The 17,691-nt window shown below is 51.5% G+C and overlaps 1 protein-coding gene across 1 annotated transcript in view; it reads right to left on the minus strand.

Annotated features, from left to right (window-relative positions):
* Positions 1–8,499: 8,499 nt before the first annotated feature.
* Positions 8,500–17,691, minus strand: part of GTF2A2 (general transcription factor IIA subunit 2) — a 291,969-nt gene continuing 282,777 nt past the window's right edge. Inside the window, exon 5 of the mRNA XM_035258758.3 lies at positions 8,500–8,781. Within this exon, the coding sequence (XP_035114649.1) occupies positions 8,756–8,781 (26 nt within the window). The 3' untranslated portion in view covers positions 8,500–8,755. The remainder of the gene's footprint in view (positions 8,782–17,691) is intronic.

The following is a 17,691-nucleotide window of genomic DNA, read 5'->3' on the forward strand; positions in this document are numbered from 1 at the left end:
CCTCCCCCGTTTCTTTCTTTCCTTTTCTTCGGACAAAGTCTTGTTCTGTCAGCCAAGCTGGAGGGCAGTGGCATGATCTCGGCTCACTGCAACCTCGGCCTCTTGGGTTCAAGTGATTCTTCTACCTCAGCCTCCCGAGTAGCTGAAATTATAGGCATGTGCCACCACGCCTGGCTAATTTGAATATTTTTAGTAGAGACGGGGTTTTACCATGTTGGCCAGGCTGGTCTTGAACTACTGACCTCAAGTGATCCCCCCACCTTGGCCTCCGAAAGTGTTGGGATTACAGGCGTGAGCCAAGTCAAACTACTTTCTGTTCATCTACAACAAGCACCTCCTCATCTGTTTAAATTTTATCATGAGATAAAATTCTAGGTGGGTGAGGTGGCTCCTGCTTGTAATCCCAGCACTTTGGGAGGCTGAGGCGGACAGATCATGAGGTCAGGAGATGGAGACTGTCCTGGCCAACATGGTGAAACCCTGTGTCTAGTTAAAATATAAAAATTAGCTGGGTGTGGTGGTGTGCACCTTCAGCCTGGCATTTTTTTTTTTTTTTTAAGATGGAGTCTTGCTCTCTTGCCTAGGCTGTAGTGCAATGGCATGGTCTCAGCTCACTGCAACCTCCGCCTCTTGGGTTCAAGTGATTCTCCTGCCTCAGCCTCCCGAGTAGCTGGGACTATAGGCATGCGCCACCACACCAGCTAGTTTTTGTATTTTTAGTAGAGACGGGTTTTACTCTGTTGGCCAGGCTGTTCTCAAACACCTGACCTCGGGTGATCCGCCCGGCTTGGCCTTCCGAAGTGCTGAGATGATCCAGCTGCTTTGAGGCTTTGAAGGCAGACATTCACTTGTCCTCTGTAGTTATAAAAGTCCCGGAAGGCATCTTCCAATGCAAAGATGTTTGCTGTGCAAGGAAAATCTGTTGTGTGTAGCCATCTCCATCAGTGATCTCAGCTAGACCTTCTGGGTAACTCGGTGGAGCTTCTGCACCAGCACTTACGGCTCCATCTTGCATCTCTGTGTTCTGGAGATGGCATCTTGCCTTAAACCTCACAAATCCACCTCTCCTTGCTTCAGACTCGTCTTCTGTACCTTCCTCACCCCTCTCAGCATTCATAGAATCGAAGAACATTAGGACTTTGCCTGAATTAGGCTTTGGTTTAAGGGAATGTCGTGGCTGGTTTGATTTTCTGTCTGGGCCACTCAAACTTTCTCCATATCGGCAAAAAGGCTATTTCACTTTCTTATCAATGGTTTAATTTTAGGGTTCTGCAGATGGAGTAAGAAACAGCACTTTTACTTTTCTTCAAGAATTTTTCTATTGTGTTGATGACTTGGCTGACTTTGACACAAGAGGCCTAGCTTTTGACATGCCTTCTTCTCTAAGCCTGATCATTTCTAGGTGTTTTTTAATTTATATTTATTTTATTTTTTTAAGACAGAGTTTTGCTCTGTGGCCAGGCTGAAGTGCAGTGGTGCATTTTCAGCTCACTGCAACCTCCACCTCCAGGGTTCAAACGATTCTCCTGCCTCAGCCTCCTGAGTAGCTGGGACTACAGGCACGTGCCACCATGCCCAGCTAATTTTTGCATTTTTAGTAGATATGGGGTTTCACCTTGTTGGCCAGGATGGTATCGATCTCCCAACCTCATCATTTGCCAGCTTCAGCCTCCCAAAGTGCTGAGATTACAAGTGTGAACCACTATGTCTAGCCAGCTTTTTTTTTTTTTTTTTTTTTTTTTAAGATGGGGTTTTACCATGTTGGTCAGGCTGGTCTTGAACTCCCAACCTCAGGTGATCCGCTTGCCTTGGCCTCCAAAGTGCTTGGATTATAGGCGTGAGTCACCATGCCCGGCTTTTTTTTTTTTTTTTTTAGATGGAGTCTCGCTCTGTTGCCCAGGCTGGACTGCAGTGGTGTGATCTTGGCTCACTGTAACCTCTCCCTCTTGAGTTCAAGCGATTCTCCTGCGTCAGCCTGCCGAGCAGCTGAAATTACAGGCGTGCACCACCACACCCAGCTAATTTTTGATTTTTTAGTAGAGACAGGGTTTCACCATGTTGGCCAGGCTGGTCTCAAACCCCTGACCTTGTGATCCTCCTGCCTCGGCCTCTCTAAGTGCTAGAGTGACAGGCATGAGCCACCAGGCCCGGCCTTTCTTTTTTTCTTAAGACAGTTTTTTTACTCTGTCATTCAGGGTGGAGTACACAGGTGCCATCACAGCTTACTGTAGCCTTGACCTCTGCAGCTTGAAAGGTCTTCCTACCTCAGCTTCCAGGTGCCTGCCACCACACCCAGCTATTTTTTTTTTTTTTTTAATAGAGGTAGGGTTTCCACATGTTGCCCAGGCTGGTCTTGAACTCTTAGGTTCAGTGGATGCTCCTGCCTCAGCTTTCCAAAGTGCTGGAATTACAGGCATGATGTCTGGCCTGTGTTTTCAGTTCTTTTGGGTATATACTCAAAACTGGAATTGCTGGATCATTTGGTAAATTTATTTATTTTTTGAGAGTCTTGCTCCGTTGCCCAGGCTGGAGTGTAGTGGCACAGCTATAGCTCACTATAGCCTTGAACTCCTGGGATCAAACAATCCTCCTGCCTTGGCCACCAAAGTACCTGGGACTACAGGTGCATGCCACCACACCTGGCTAATTTTTTTTTTTTTTTTTGGTAGAGACCGGAGTCTCTATGTTGCCTAGGCTGGTCTCTAAGTAGTGGCCTCAAGCATTTCTCCTGCCTCAGCCTCCCAAAGTGGGTATGACCCGACATGCCTGGCTGGTCATCTCTTTTTAATTTTTTTGGGGAACTGTCATACTGTTTCCTGTAGTTGCGGCAGTTTTACATTCTCACCAATACTGCATAAGAATTCCAATTTCTCTATATTCTCATCAACACTTGTTATTTTTTTCTTCCACTAGTAGGCATCCTTAGGAATGTGAGGTGACCCTCAGTTTTGGTTTTTTTTTGAGACAGAGTTTCGTTCTTGTTACCCAGGCTGGAGTGCAATGGCGCGATCTCGGCTCACTGCAACCTCCACCTCCTGGGTTCAGGCAATTCTCCTGCCTCAGCCTCCTGAGCAGCTGAGATTACAGGCACACGCCACTGTGCCCAGCTAATTTTTGTATTTTTAGTAGAGACGGGGTTTCACCATGTTGACCAGGATGGTCTTGATCTCTTGATCCACCCGCCTCTGCCTCCCAAAGTGCTGGGATTACAGGCGTGAGCCACCGCGCCTGGCCGACCCTCAGTATTTTTAAGATTTTATTTCATTGTCTTCTAGCTGCATAGCTGGTAACATGTAGTCTGTGGAAATCATTATCTTTGTTTTTGTGGGTATAGAGTGTCTGTTGGCTCTCACTGCTTTTAAATTTTACCATGATTTCTCAGCAGTTAGATTATGATGTATCCTGGTTATCCTGCTTGGAGTTAAGCTCCTTTGTTGGTTTATAGTTTTCATCAAATTTGGAAAAATTTGGTCATCGTCTCCTTCGTTTCATTTTTCTGTTCTCCCATATGTAGCCACGCGATACTATTTCAAAACTCTGTACGGTTCAGTTCCTTTTTTCTCCCTAGTTACTTACGTTCTTTCTGTGAGTATTTTAGAAAGTCCGTGTTTCCTCAGTTTCACTGGTCTCCTTGGTATTCGTCTGCTATTCAGTTACATTTTCTTTTCATATATTGTATCTTTTATCTCTAGAAGTTCTGCTTGGTTTTTTTTCATCTTCCACTTTTGTCATTAAGTACTTGCATTAATATAAAAATAGCTGTTTTAACAGCCTTGTCTGCTGGCTCTATCAGTGCTGTGATTTCGGTGTCTGTTCCTGTTCACTACTGCTTGTCCTCGTAAAGGTCACATTTTCCTGTTGCTTAGCACGTCTTGTAATTTTTCTGTTAGACGCAGGACACTGTAACTGTGAAGTTATTGAGGATCTGAACTTTGTTTACTTGTGTTGGGCTTCGTTTTGGCAAGTCTTTGTGGAAGAGCGTGATGCCCTTGAGTCCTGCTTTTCAGTTTTGCTAGGGTGAGTCCAAGTCAAGCAGCTTTCATTCAAGGGACGCCAGCTACCAAGGCCTGACTGCTCTGGGGTCTCCGAGGTCTTAGGTGGTTACCCAGGGCTCTTCACTGGCATCCCCCACTGTGGACTTTGGGAATTGCTGTTTCCAACTCCCCACTCTGAGCTTAGCCTAGTACAGTGGCACTCGGCTTCTGTGCAGCCAGGTACTCAGTAAGGACTCTAGGGGACCACGGTATAGGTTCCTGGAGGGGTTTTTTTTTTTTTTTCCTCCATAGTGGTCTCCTTTCTGGAAATCTGCTTGCAGCTTCCAATGACCTTAGCTTCCTTCCACTCCGCGAGGCTGACAGGTTCTGTTTGGATTTCCTTTCCCTGTGTCTGCAGCTTGGGTATTGCCTCTATGAAAAGAGCTGGATGATTATAGGGGTCATCCTACTTTTTTTGTTTTTCAGGGATTAAAGTCCTGTGTTGCCTGCGATCCAATACATGAAAAACATTCGTTTCATATATTTAACCTACTTTTCCAGTTGTTTATAGAGAAAGTTAAGTCCCACCCTTCTTACTCTGGCGTGACTAGACGTGGAAGTCTCCAGATGGAGGCTTCCTATCAGGGAATAGAGTGAGAAGCAGCAGGAAAGAGAAATGCATAAAGTTTCTGTGTCCATTCCTTAACTTGCCCAAAGAAGTGGTGCTGCCTATGTGTCTCCTGAAGTAGAAAGAACACCTTCATGTCTCTGCCTACAGGCAAAACCAAGATGGACAGAATAATCTCATTTTCCTGTTACAGAGCTTCGGCAACTATCAACACAAGGCCCATTTTGAATGCAGTCCATCCCCCTACCCGGTTATTTTTGAAGTGCTGAATGCCGTTTCATTAAACATTTTAGTAGCAGGTATTGATCCATTGGCTTCTCACCTAACTGCATATAGTGTGTGTGTGTAGGTAGGTCGTCGTAGGTACTTAAAGGTGCTTAAATAACAGTGCTTTAAATGACAGCTTTTAATTTATTTTCATGTAGTCTAGTCGTATAATTTTGGGAGTTTTATACTCAGGTTTCCTCCTGATTGGATTTTTGGTGTTAAAAAGGTGCATCCCTGTCTGTCTGGGTCTTAATTTTCGTGTGCACTGAAAGAGGAGGCTGCAGTCTCTGGGTCACTTTTGAGGTTCCATTCAGCTTTGAAAGGTTTTGATCTGCGAACGTTCTTGTGTCCCTGGGTTAGCATCTTGGCCAGTAAGTTCTGACAAATGTTTGTATGTATGTTAACCTGAATTCCAGGCTCTGAGTTTTCACTGGAACTTGAATTTCCCTGATCTGGGCTTTCTCACTGCCATAATGAAACCCCTAGGCCAGTCTAATTTTAACTGTTCCCTGGATGCTCTTCTTTGCTGCATGTTTCAGCTCTGTTTCATGTGTCTCCCGCCCTCAAAGACCACTAAAGGCCTCTTGAGAATCTACCTGGCCAGCTTTCACCGTAATCGCTGTCATGTTACAAAATCAACTGTATTTTCCACTTGAATCCAAATTTCATAACTAATGTTACAAATTGCTTCCCCAGTTGATTCGCATATGTCATTGTTAATAGGTGTGCTTTAAAAATATTCCAGAAATCTACCGTTAGTGTACATTTGTGACCCTTTCAAAACTGAAGGCAGCAGATCAGTGTTACGAATGACTGATAATGTACCAAGAGGAAATACTGTTTTCTCCCCAGCTGGGTGAATGTAAATCATATGAAGCCAATCAGTCACCAGTCTGGCATTAAGCCCAAGGAAGAGGCTATTCTTTGTCCATCCTTTGGGTGTTAAAACAGCAAATTTGAGAACCTGGAGGACTGTTTGTACACTATCACAAGAAGCCCAGCTTTCTCTGACTTGTATTCCTGACAGTAGGTGAATTAATGAATTTCTTTCTTCCACATTAACAGGCACCTACGATTTTTGGAAGTTCCGGGGCACACGTGCAGATGTACAGGTTCGTTGCATATGTAAACTTGTGCAATGGTGGTTTGGTGTACCTGTCAACCCATCACCTAAGTATGAACCCCACCATGCATTAGGTATTTTTCCTCATGTGCTCCCTCCCCCTCCCCCACTACCTGACAGGCCCCAGGGTGTGCTGTTCCCCTCCCTGTGTCCACATGTTCATTGTTCAGCTCCCACTTAGGAGAACACGTGGTGTTTGGTTTTCTGCTCCTGTTTGCCGAGGATCATGGCTTCCAGGTCCATCCATGTCCCTTCAAAGGACATGATCTCGTTCCTTTTTATGGTTGCATAGTATTCCATGGTGTCTATGTTCCACATTGTATCCGGTCTATCATTGATGGGCATTTGGGTTAATTCCATGTCTTTGCTATTGTGAACAGTGCTGCAATGAACATACGTGTATCTGTGTAATGATTTACATTCTTTTGGATATATACCTAGTAGTGGGTTTACTGGGTCAAATGGTATTTGTGGTTCTAGATCTTTGAGGAATCAACAGGCAACTAAGATTCTATCCCTAGACTAGAAGCTGTGGCCAGCTGCGAGGGCACAAAGTGATACATGCACCTGCTGTGACCCTGTACTTTAATTCCAGTGGCTTGAGTAACACTGTGGTAAGATTAGAAGACACACCACAGGGCAAGTATCAGTCGTGATGTATGCGATCAGTAGAAGTCACATGAGGAAATGCCAGGCTTTGACTTCTGTACCTCTGCCCAGGCAAAAGCAGAGGTATGTATGTATGGTGGCTAAGCTAAATACGTAAACTGGTTTCAATGGATGAAATGTAAACATCCTAGGTATTCCGTAGCAGTTACCTGTAGGAGTACTCTAGTATCTATTGTGACTACTTCAGTCAGCCTGAAACAAAAACCTGTCCCATCAGAGAGATGGCCTCCCACTAAATAATGCTGAGCAAAGCCCTAGGTACAGATCACTTTCTAGTGCAGAGCTGTTTAAAGGAAAAAGTCTGGGCGGGGCATGGTGGTCACACCTATAATCTTAGCATTTTGGGAGGCCAAGGCGTGTGGATTGCTTGAGCTGAGTTCAACAGCAGCTGGACAACACGGTGAAACCCCATCTCTACTAAAATACAAAAAGTTAGCCGGGTGTGGGGACGTGCACCAGTAATCTCAGCTACTCAGGAGGCCGAGACAGGAGAACTGCTTGAACCTGGGAGACTGAGGTTGCAGTCAGCAGAAATCACACCACTGCACTCTAGCCTTGGTGAGAGCAAGACTCCATCTCAAGAAAACAGGAAAAGTCTGGGTTGAACTCCACGTTCTACTCCAATAGTTTTCTAGTGTGCCTGGCATATATGAGTTAAGTGAGTTTGTGAATGTTTTCCTTGGAGAATACTATTCAAACGTTAGCTGTGAAACCAAGTAAATGTATCTGAATGATTATCCTGACCTCCTCTGGGAGAAATATGTATTACTGCACTCAAAAAGGTTTATATTCTGTCCTTCGTTTTTTCATGTATTATTTTTCAGACAGCGTATTACTGTGTCACCCAGGCTGCAGTGCAGTGGCATGATCTTGGCTCACTCCAACCTTCGCCTCCCTGGCTCAAGTGTTAATGATTCCACTCGGCTTCCCAAGTAGCTGGGACCATAGGTAAGCACCATCATATCTGGCCTTTTTTTGTTGTTAATTTTGAGTAGCTTGGGGTCTCCTCATGTTGGCCAGGCTGGTTTCAAACTCTTGAGCTCAAGCAATCCACCTCCTTTGGCCCCTAATGTGCTGGATTTACAGGCATCAGTTCCCATGCCCAGGCTTTTCATGTATTTCAATGACTCCATTGCCACGAGGTCAGAAAGAAATATAGATTACACTCAGACACAACTGGGTTTAAGTTTTGAAGGATGTTTTAAACTGACCGACAGTAAAGACATGAAAACTGGAGGAAACAACCTAAGCAAACACTAAGAAATCACAGGTCTCTTGTTTTCTCAAGCTTAACTGGAACAGACAAGGGAACATGGAAATACAGGATAGAATGAGTTGGAGGATGAAACAATTTTCTTTGTAAAAAGACAGTCTGTGTTGTTCAGGGCAGTCTCGAATGCCTGGGTTCAAGTACTCCCCCAGCCTTGGCCTCCCCAAGTACTGAGCTTACAGGTGTGAGCGACCACCACCTAGCCAAAAAGTTCTGAGAATCGAGTACTACAGTGGCATGCTAACAACCCTAACCCCCTTCCTCATGTGACCTGGACTAAGAGAAGTTTTTTGGTTTTGTTTTTGCTGTGATTGTCTAACCTTTCATAATGAAGTTGTACTTGGGTTTTTTTACGCCAATCATTGTTTGCTTTCATGCTTTAAAAAACAAGGGAATTTCTTGATTCCACCCTGGTTTTGCCCCTGCTGATGCTTTCATCAGGTAGTTACAACTGACAAAACATGACTTTATTGACAATGACTTCTAAAAGAGTGTCATGTTCCTAACAGAGAACATGCATTATCTAGTATCTATCTTCATATTGCTACCTTATAGCTTCAACAATTACTCAGAGTTGTAAAATGAGTTTATTAATGAAGGTTTTTAGGAAGGCAACAACTTTTGTCATTAAAAAAAGTGTTGTGTTTTCATGCTGTATAATAAAGGTAAGAGGTTACAGAGTTACAAGCTGCTTCCTAGTGGAATTCTCTGGCATAGAACAGTGGAGTCATTTCTGCAGTTCTAGAATAAATAAAAAGTCTCTTCTATGCTTCTCTTCAAAAGCAATGAATAACAGAAGATGGCATTAGCATTGTTTTCCCTTTTCATTCTGTAGTATTGGAGCCAGTATCTAGGGAAAAAAGAAAAGAAAGTAAATTCAAGGAGCAATTTAATTTTAAACGTAAATATTTTAAGAATATCAAAAATGAGACACAGGACTAATGGTGGTGGCTTGAGGGGTGAGGAATAACAGAGGGCAAGGCTGGAGAGGGAAGGTGACAGTGGAAATACCTTCACAACTTCAATAACCTTTTAAAGCACAGATAAAAACATGCTTTGCTCTTCCTATTCCTACTAGAATAAAACATATTTCTTTTCCAGGTCCTTTACTGCCCCAAACTTGTTTTTTATTCTTAATATTCTTAAATGTGTTCCACAGGGTGCAGTGCAGTGGCATGATCTCAGCTCACAGCAACCTCCAACAACTCCCAGGGTCAAGCGATTCTCCTGCCTCAGCCTCTGGAGCAGCTGGGATTACACGTGTGCTCCACCATGCATGGCTAATTTTCCTATTTTCAGTAGACCTGGGGTTGCACCATGTTGGCACTGGACTCCTGGCATCAAGTGATCCACCCAAATTGGCATCCCAAAGTGCTGGGATTACGTTCATGCAAGTTATCTCAGCACTTTGGGAGGCCAACTTGGGTGGATAACGTGCACGCATGTCATCCACCCGGCCTCAAATGATCCTAGTAGTTTGGATGGATCACTTGAGGTCGGGTAGATCACATGCATGCACGTGATCCACACGGCCTCTGGGAGGCTAGGTGGATCATGTGCATGCATGTCATCCACCCAGCCTCAAGGAGGCCAACGTGGGTGGATCACGTGCATGCAGGTCATCCACCCGGCCTCAAGTGATCCCAGTACTTTGGGAGGATCACTTGAGTTCGGGTGGATTATGTGCATGCATGTCATCCACCCGGCCTCAAATGATCCTAGTAGTTTGGGAGGATCACTTGAGGTCGGGTGGATCACTTACATGCAATGTAATCCACCCGGCCTCGGGGAGGCCAACTTGGGTGGATCATGTGCATGCACGTCATCCACCCGGCCTCAAGTGATCCCAGTACTTTGGGAGGATCACTTGAGGTCGGGTGGATCACGTGCATGCAGTCATCCACCCGGCCTCTGGGAGGCCGACGTGGGTGGATCACATGCATGCAGGTCATCCACCTGGCCTCAAGTGATCCCAGTACTTTGGGAGGATCACTTGAGGTCGGGTGGATCACGTGCATGCAATGTAATCCACCCGGCCTCTGGGAGGCCAACGTGGGTGGATCACGTGCATGCACGTAATCCACCCGGCCTCAAGGAGGCCAACGTGGGTGGATCACATGCATGCAGGTCATCCACCTGGCCTCAAGTGATCCCAGTACTTTGGGAGGATCACTTGAGTTCGGGTGGATCACTTGCATGCAATGTGATCCACCCGGCCTCGGGGAGGCCAACGTGGGTGGATCACATGCATGCAGGTCATCCACCTGGCCTCAAGTGATCCCAGTACTTTGGGAGGATCACGTGAGGTCGGGTGGATCACTTACATGCAATGTAATCCACCCGGCCTCTGGGAGGCTAGGTGGATCACGTGCATGCACGTCATCCACCCGGCCTCTGGGAGGCCAACGTGGGTGGATCACGTGCATGCACGTCATCCACCCGGCCTCAAGTGATCCCAGTACTTTGGGAGGATCACTTGAGGTCGGGTGGATCACGTGCATGCACGTCATCCACCCGGCCTCGGGGAGGCCGACGTGGGTGGATCACGTGCATGCAGTCATCCACCCGGCCTCTGGGAGGCCAACGTGGGTGGATCACGTGCATGCAGTCATCCACCCGGCCTCAAGTGATCCCAGTACTTTGGGAGGATCACTTGAGGTCGGGTGGATCACGTGCATGCACGTCATCCACCCGGCCTCGGGGAGGCCGACGTGGGTGGATCACGTGCATGCACGTAATCCACCCGGCCTCAAGGAGGCCAACGTGGGTGGATCACATGCATGCATGTCATCCACCCAGCCTCAAGTGATCCCAGTACTTTGGGAGGATCACTTGAGGTCGGGTGGATCACGTGCATGCAGTCATCCACCCGGCCTCTGGGAGGCCGACGTGGGTGGATCACGTGCATGCACGTCATCCACCCGGCCTCGGGGAAACCGATGTGGGTGGATCACGTGCATGCAATGTAATCCACCCGGCCTCGGGGAGGCCAACTTGGGTGGATCACGTGCATGCATGTCATCCACCCAGCCTCAAGTGATCCCAGTACTTTGGGAGGATCACTTGAGGTCGGGTGGATCACGTGCATGCAGTCATCCACCCGGCCTCTGGGAGGCCGACGTGGGTGGATCACGTGCATGCACGTCATCCACCCGGCCTCTGGGAGGCCGACGTGGGTGGATCACATGCATGCAGGTCATCCACCTGGCCTCAAGTGATCCCAGTACTTTGGGAGGATCACTTGAGGTCGGGTGGATCACTTACATGCAATGTAATCCACCCGGCCTCTGGGAGGCTAGGTGGATCACGTGCATGCACGTCATCCACCCGGCCTCAAGTGATCCCAGTACTTTGGGAGGATCACTTGAGGTCGGGTGGATCACGTGCATGCAGTCATCCACCCGGCCTCTGGGAGGCCAACGTGGGTGGATCACGTGCATGCACGTCATCCACCCGGCCTCTGGGAGGCTGACGTGGGTGGATCACGTGCATGCACGTAATCCACCCGGCCTCTGGGAGGCCAACGTGGGTGGATCACATGCATGCAGGTCATCCACCTGGCCTCAAGTGATCCCAGTACTTTGGGAGGATCACTTGAGTTCGGGTGGATCACTTGCATGCAATGTAATCCACCCGGCCTCTGGGAGGCCGACTTGGGTGGCTCACGTGCATGCACGTGATCCACCCGGCCTCGGGGAGGCCGACTTGGGTGGATGACGTGCATGCACGTGATCCACCCGGCCTCGGGGAGGCCAACGTGGGTGGATCACATGCATGCAGGTCATCCACCTGGCCTCAAGTGATCCCAGTACTTTGGGAGGATCACTTGAGGTCGGGTGGATCACCTACATGCAATGTAATCCACCCGGCCTCTGGGAGGCTAGGTGGATCACGTGCATGCACGTCATCCACCCGGCCTCAAATGATCCTAGTAGTTTGGATGGATCACTTGAGGTCGCGTAGATCACGTGCATGCATGTGATCCACCCAGCCTCAAAGAGGCCAACATGGGTGGATCACGTGCATGCATGTCTTCCACCCGGCCTCAAGTGATCCCAGTACTTTGGGAGGATCACTTGAGGTCGGGTGGATCACGTGCATGCAGTCATCCACCCGGCCTCGGGGAGGCCGACGTGGGTGGATCACGTGCATGCATGTCTTCCACCCGGCCTCAAGTGATCCCAGTACTTTGGGAGGATCACTTGAGGTCGGGTGGATCACGTGCATGCACGTCATCCACCCGGCCTCGGGGAGGCCGACGTGGGTGGATCACATGCATGCAGGTCATCCACCTGGCCTCAAGTGATCCCAGTACTTTGGGAGGATCACTTGAGTTTGGGTGGATCACTTGCATGCAATGTAATCCACCCGGCCTCGGGGAGGCCGACGTGGGTGGATCACGTGCATGCATTTCATCCACCTGGTCTCTGGAAGGCTAGGTGGATCACGTGCATGCATGTCATCCACCCGGCCTCTGGGAGGCCGACGTGGGTGGATCACGTGCATGCACGTCATCCACCCGGCCTCTGGGAGGCCGACGTGGGTGGATCACGTGCATGCACGTCATCCACCCGGCCTCAAGGAGGCCAACGTGGGTGGATCACATGCATGCAGGTCATCCACCTGGCCTCAAGTGATCCCAGTACTTTGGGAGGATCACTTGAGGTCGGGTGGATCACGTGCATGCAGTCATCCACCCGGCCTCTGGGAGGCCGACGTGGGTGGATCACGTGCATGCACGTCATCCACCCGGCCTCTGGGAGGCCGACGTGGGTGGATCACGTGCATGCATGTAATCCACCCGGCCTCAAGGAGGCCAACGTGGGTGGATCACATGCATGCAGGTCATCCACCTGGCCTCAAGTGATCCCAGTACTTTGGGAGGATCACTTGAGTTCGGGTGGATCACTTGCATGCAATGTAATCCACCCGGCCTCTGGGAGGCCGACTTGGGTGGCTCACGTGCATGCACGTGATCCACCCGGCCTCGGGGAGGCCAACGTGGGTGGATCACATGCATGCAGGTCATCCACCTGGCCTCAAGTGATCCCAGTACTTTGGGAGGATCACGTGAGGTCGGGTGGATCACTTACATGCAATGTAATCCACCCGGCCTCTGGGAGGCTAGGTGGATCACGTGCATGCACGTCATCCACCCGGCCTCTGGGAGGCCAACGTGGGTGGATCACGTGCATGCACGTCATCCACCCGGCCTCAAGTGATCCCAGTACTTTGGGAGGATCACTTGAGGTCGGGTGGATCACGTGCATGCACGTCATCCACCCGGCCTCGGGGAGGCCGACGTGGGTGGATCACGTGCATGCAGTCATCCACCCGGCCTCTGGGAGGCCAACGTGGGTGGATCACGTGCATGCAGTCATCCACCCGGCCTCAAGTGATCCCAGTACTTTGGGAGGATCACTTGAGGTCGGGTGGATCACGTGCATGCACGTCATCCACCCGGCCTCGGGGAGGCCGACGTGGGTGGATCACGTGCATGCACGTAATCCACCCGGCCTCAAGGAGGCCAACGTGGGTGGATCACATGCATGCATGTCATCCACCCAGCCTCAAGTGATCCCAGTACTTTGGGAGGATCACTTGAGGTCGGGTGGATCACGTGCATGCAGTCATCCACCCGGCCTCTGGGAGGCCGATGTGGGTGGATCACGTGCATGCAATGTAATCCACCCGGCCTCGGGGAGGCCAACTTGGGTGGATCACGTGCATGCATGTCATCCACCCAGCCTCAAGTGATCCCAGTACTTTGGGAGGATCACTTGAGGTCGGGTGGATCACGTGCATGCAGTCATCCACCCGGCCTCTGGGAGGCCGACGTGGGTGGATCACGTGCATGCACGTCATCCACCCGGCCTCTGGGAGGCCGACGTGGGTGGATCACATGCATGCAGGTCATCCACCTGGCCTCAAGTGATCCCAGTACTTTGGGAGGATCACTTGAGGTCGGGTGGATCACTTACATGCAATGTAATCCACCCGGCCTCTGGGAGGCTAGGTGGATCACGTGCATGCACGTCATCCACCCGGCCTCAAGTGATCCCAGTACTTTGGGAGGATCACTTGAGGTCGGGTGGATCACGTGCATGCAGTCATCCACCCGGCCTCTGGGAGGCCAACGTGGGTGGATCACGTGCATGCACGTCATCCACCCGGCCTCTGGGAGGCTGACGTGGGTGGATCACGTGCATGCACGTAATCCACCCGGCCTCTGGGAGGCCAACGTGGGTGGATCACATGCATGCAGGTCATCCACCTGGCCTCAAGTGATCCCAGTACTTTGGGAGGATCACTTGAGTTCGGGTGGATCACTTGCATGCAATGTAATCCACCCGGCCTCTGGGAGGCCGACTTGGGTGGCTCACGTGCATGCACGTGATCCACCCGGCCTCGGGGAGGCCGACTTGGGTGGATGACGTGCATGCACGTGATCCACCCGGCCTCGGGGAGGCCAACGTGGGTGGATCACATGCATGCAGGTCATCCACCTGGCCTCAAGTGATCCCAGTACTTTGGGAGGATCACTTGAGGTCGGGTGGATCACCTACATGCAATGTAATCCACCCGGCCTCTGGGAGGCTAGGTGGATCACGTGCATGCACGTCATCCACCCGGCCTCAAATGATCCTAGTAGTTTGGATGGATCACTTGAGGTCGCGTAGATCACGTGCATGCATGTGATCCACCCAGCCTCAAAGAGGCCAACATGGGTGGATCACGTGCATGCATGTCTTCCACCCGGCCTCAAGTGATCCCAGTACTTGGGAGGATCACTTGAGGTCGGGTGGATCACGTGCATGCAGTCATCCACCCGGCCTCGGGGAGGCCGACGTGGGTGGATCACGTGCATGCATGTCTTCCACCCGGCCTCAAGTGATCCCAGTACTTTGGGAGGATCACTTGAGGTCGGGTGGATCACGTGCATGCACGTCATCCACCCGGCCTCGGGGAGGCCGACGTGGGTGGATCACATGCATGCAGGTCATCCACCTGGCCTCAAGTGATCCCAGTACTTTGGGAGGATCACTTGAGTTTGGGTGGATCACTTGCATGCAATGTAATCCACCCGGCCTCGGGGAGGCCGACGTGGGTGGATCACGTGCATGCATTTCATCCACCTGGTCTCTGGAAGGCTAGGTGGATCACGTGCATGCATGTCATCCACCCGGCCTCTGGGAGGCCGACGTGGGTGGATCACGTGCATGCACATCATCCACCCGGCCTCTGGGAGGCCGACGTGGGTGGATCACGTGCATGCACGTCATCCACCCGGCCTCAAGGAGGCCAACGTGGGTGGATCACATGCATGCAGGTCATCCACCTGGCCTCAAGTGATCCCAGTACTTTGGGAGGATCACTTGAGGTCGGGTGGATCACGTGCATGCAGTCATCCACCCGGCCTCTGGGAGGCCGACGTGGGTGGATCACGTGCATGCACGTAATCCACCCGGCCTCAAGGAGGCCAACGTGGGTGGATCACATGCATGCAGGTCATCCACCTGGCCTCAAGTGATCCCAGTACTTTGGGAGGATCACTTGAGTTCGGGTGGATCACTTGCATGCAATGTAATCCACCCGGCCTCTGGGAGGCCGACTTGGGTGGCTCACGTGCATGCACGTGATCCACCCGGCCTCGGGGAGGCCAACGTGGGTGGATCACATGCATGCAGGTCATCCACCTGGCCTCAAGTGATCCCAGTACTTTGGGAGGATCACGTGAGGTCGGGTGGATCACTTACATGCAATGTAATCCACCCGGCCTCTGGGAGGCTAGGTGGATCACGTGCATGCACGTCATCCACCCGGCCTCTGGGAGGCCAACGTGGGTGGATCACGTGCATGCACGTCATCCACCCGGCCTCAAGTGATCCCAGTACTTTGGGAGGATCACTTGAGGTCGGGTGGATCACGTGCATGCACGTCATCCACCCGGCCTCTGGGAGGCCAACGTGGGTGGATCACGTGCATGCAGTCATCCACCCGGCCTCAAGTGATCCCAGTACTTTGGGAGGATCACTTGAGGTCGGGTGGATCACGTGCATGCATGTCATCCACCCGGCCTCGGGGAGGCCGACGTGGGTGGATCACGTGCATGCACGTCATCCACCCGGCCTCTGGGAGGCCAACGTGGGTGGATCACGTGCATGCATGTCATCCACCCAGCCTCAAGTGATCCCAGTACTTTGGGAGGATCACTTGAGTTCGGGTGGATCACCTGCATGCACGTCATCCACCCGGCCTCTGGGAGGCCAACGTGGGTGGATCACGTGCAGGCATGTCATCCACCCGGCCTCAAGTGATCCTAGTACTTTGGGAGGATCACTTGAGGTCGGGTGGATCATGTGCATGCAGGTCATCCACCCGGCCTCGGGAGGCCAACGTGGGTGGATCACTTGCATGCACGTCATCCACGCGGTCTCTGGGAGGCCGACGTGGGTGGATCACGTGCATGCAGGTCATCCACCCGGCCTCAAGTGATTTTAGTACTTTGGGAGGATCACTTGAGGTCGGGTGGATCACGTGCATGCAGGTCATCCACCCGGTCTCTGGGAGGCCAACGTGGGTGGATCACGTGCATGCATGTCTTCCACCCGGCCTCAAGTGATCCCAGTACTTTGGGAGGATCACTTGAGGTCGGGTGGATCACGTGCATGCAGTCATCCACCCGGCCTCTGGGAGGCCGACGTGGGTGGATCACGTGCATGCAGTCATCCACCCGGCCTCTGGGAGGCCGACGTGGGTGGATCACGTGCATGCACGTCATCCACCCGGCCTCAGGGAGGCCGACGTGGGTGGATCACGTGCATGCAGGTCATCCACCTGGCCTCAAGTGATCCCAGTACTTTGGGAGGATCACTTGCATGCAATGTAATCCACCCGGCCTCTGGGAGGCCGACTTGGGTGGATGACGTGCATGCACGTGATCCACCCGGCCTCGGGGAGGCCGACGTGGGTGGATCGCATGCATGCAGGTCATCCACCTGGCCTCAAGTGATCCCAGTACTTTGGGAGGATCACTTGAGTTTGGGTGGATCACTTGCATGCAATGTAATCCACCCGGCCTCGGGGAGGCCGACGTGGGTGGATCACGTGCATGCATTTCATCCACCTGGTCTCTGGAAGGCTAGGTGGATCACGTGCATGCATGTCATCCACCCGGCCTCTGGGAGGCCGACGTGGGTGGATCACGTGCATGCACGTCATCCACCCGGCCTCAAGGAGGCCAACGTGGGTGGATCACATGCATGCAGGTCATCCACCTGGCCTCAAGTGATCCCAGTACTTTGGGAGGATCACTTGAGGTCGGGTGGATCACGTGCATGCAGTCATCCACCCGGCCTCTGGGAGGCCGACGTGGGTGGATCACGTGCATGCACGTCATCCACCCGGCCTCTGGGAGGCCGACGTGGGTGGATCACGTGCATGCACGTCATCCACCCGGCCTCTGGGAGGCCAACGTGGGTGGATCACATGCATGCATGTCATCCACCCAGCCTCAAGTGATCCCAGTACTTTGGGAGGATCACTTGAGGTCGGGTGGATCACGTGCATGCAGTCATCCACCCGGCCTCTGGGAGGCCGACGTGGGTGGATCACGTGCATGCACGTCATCCACCCGGCCTCGGGGAGGCCGATGTGGGTGGATCACGTGCATGCAATGTAATCCACCCGGCCTCGGGGAGGCTAGGTGGATCACGTGCATGCACGTCATCCACCCGGCCTCTGGGAGGCCGACGTGGGT

This window comes from Callithrix jacchus, chromosome 8 (genome assembly GCF_049354715.1).
Source record: "Callithrix jacchus isolate 240 chromosome 8, calJac240_pri, whole genome shotgun sequence".
Lineage (NCBI taxonomy): Eukaryota > Metazoa > Chordata > Mammalia > Primates > Cebidae > Callithrix > Callithrix jacchus.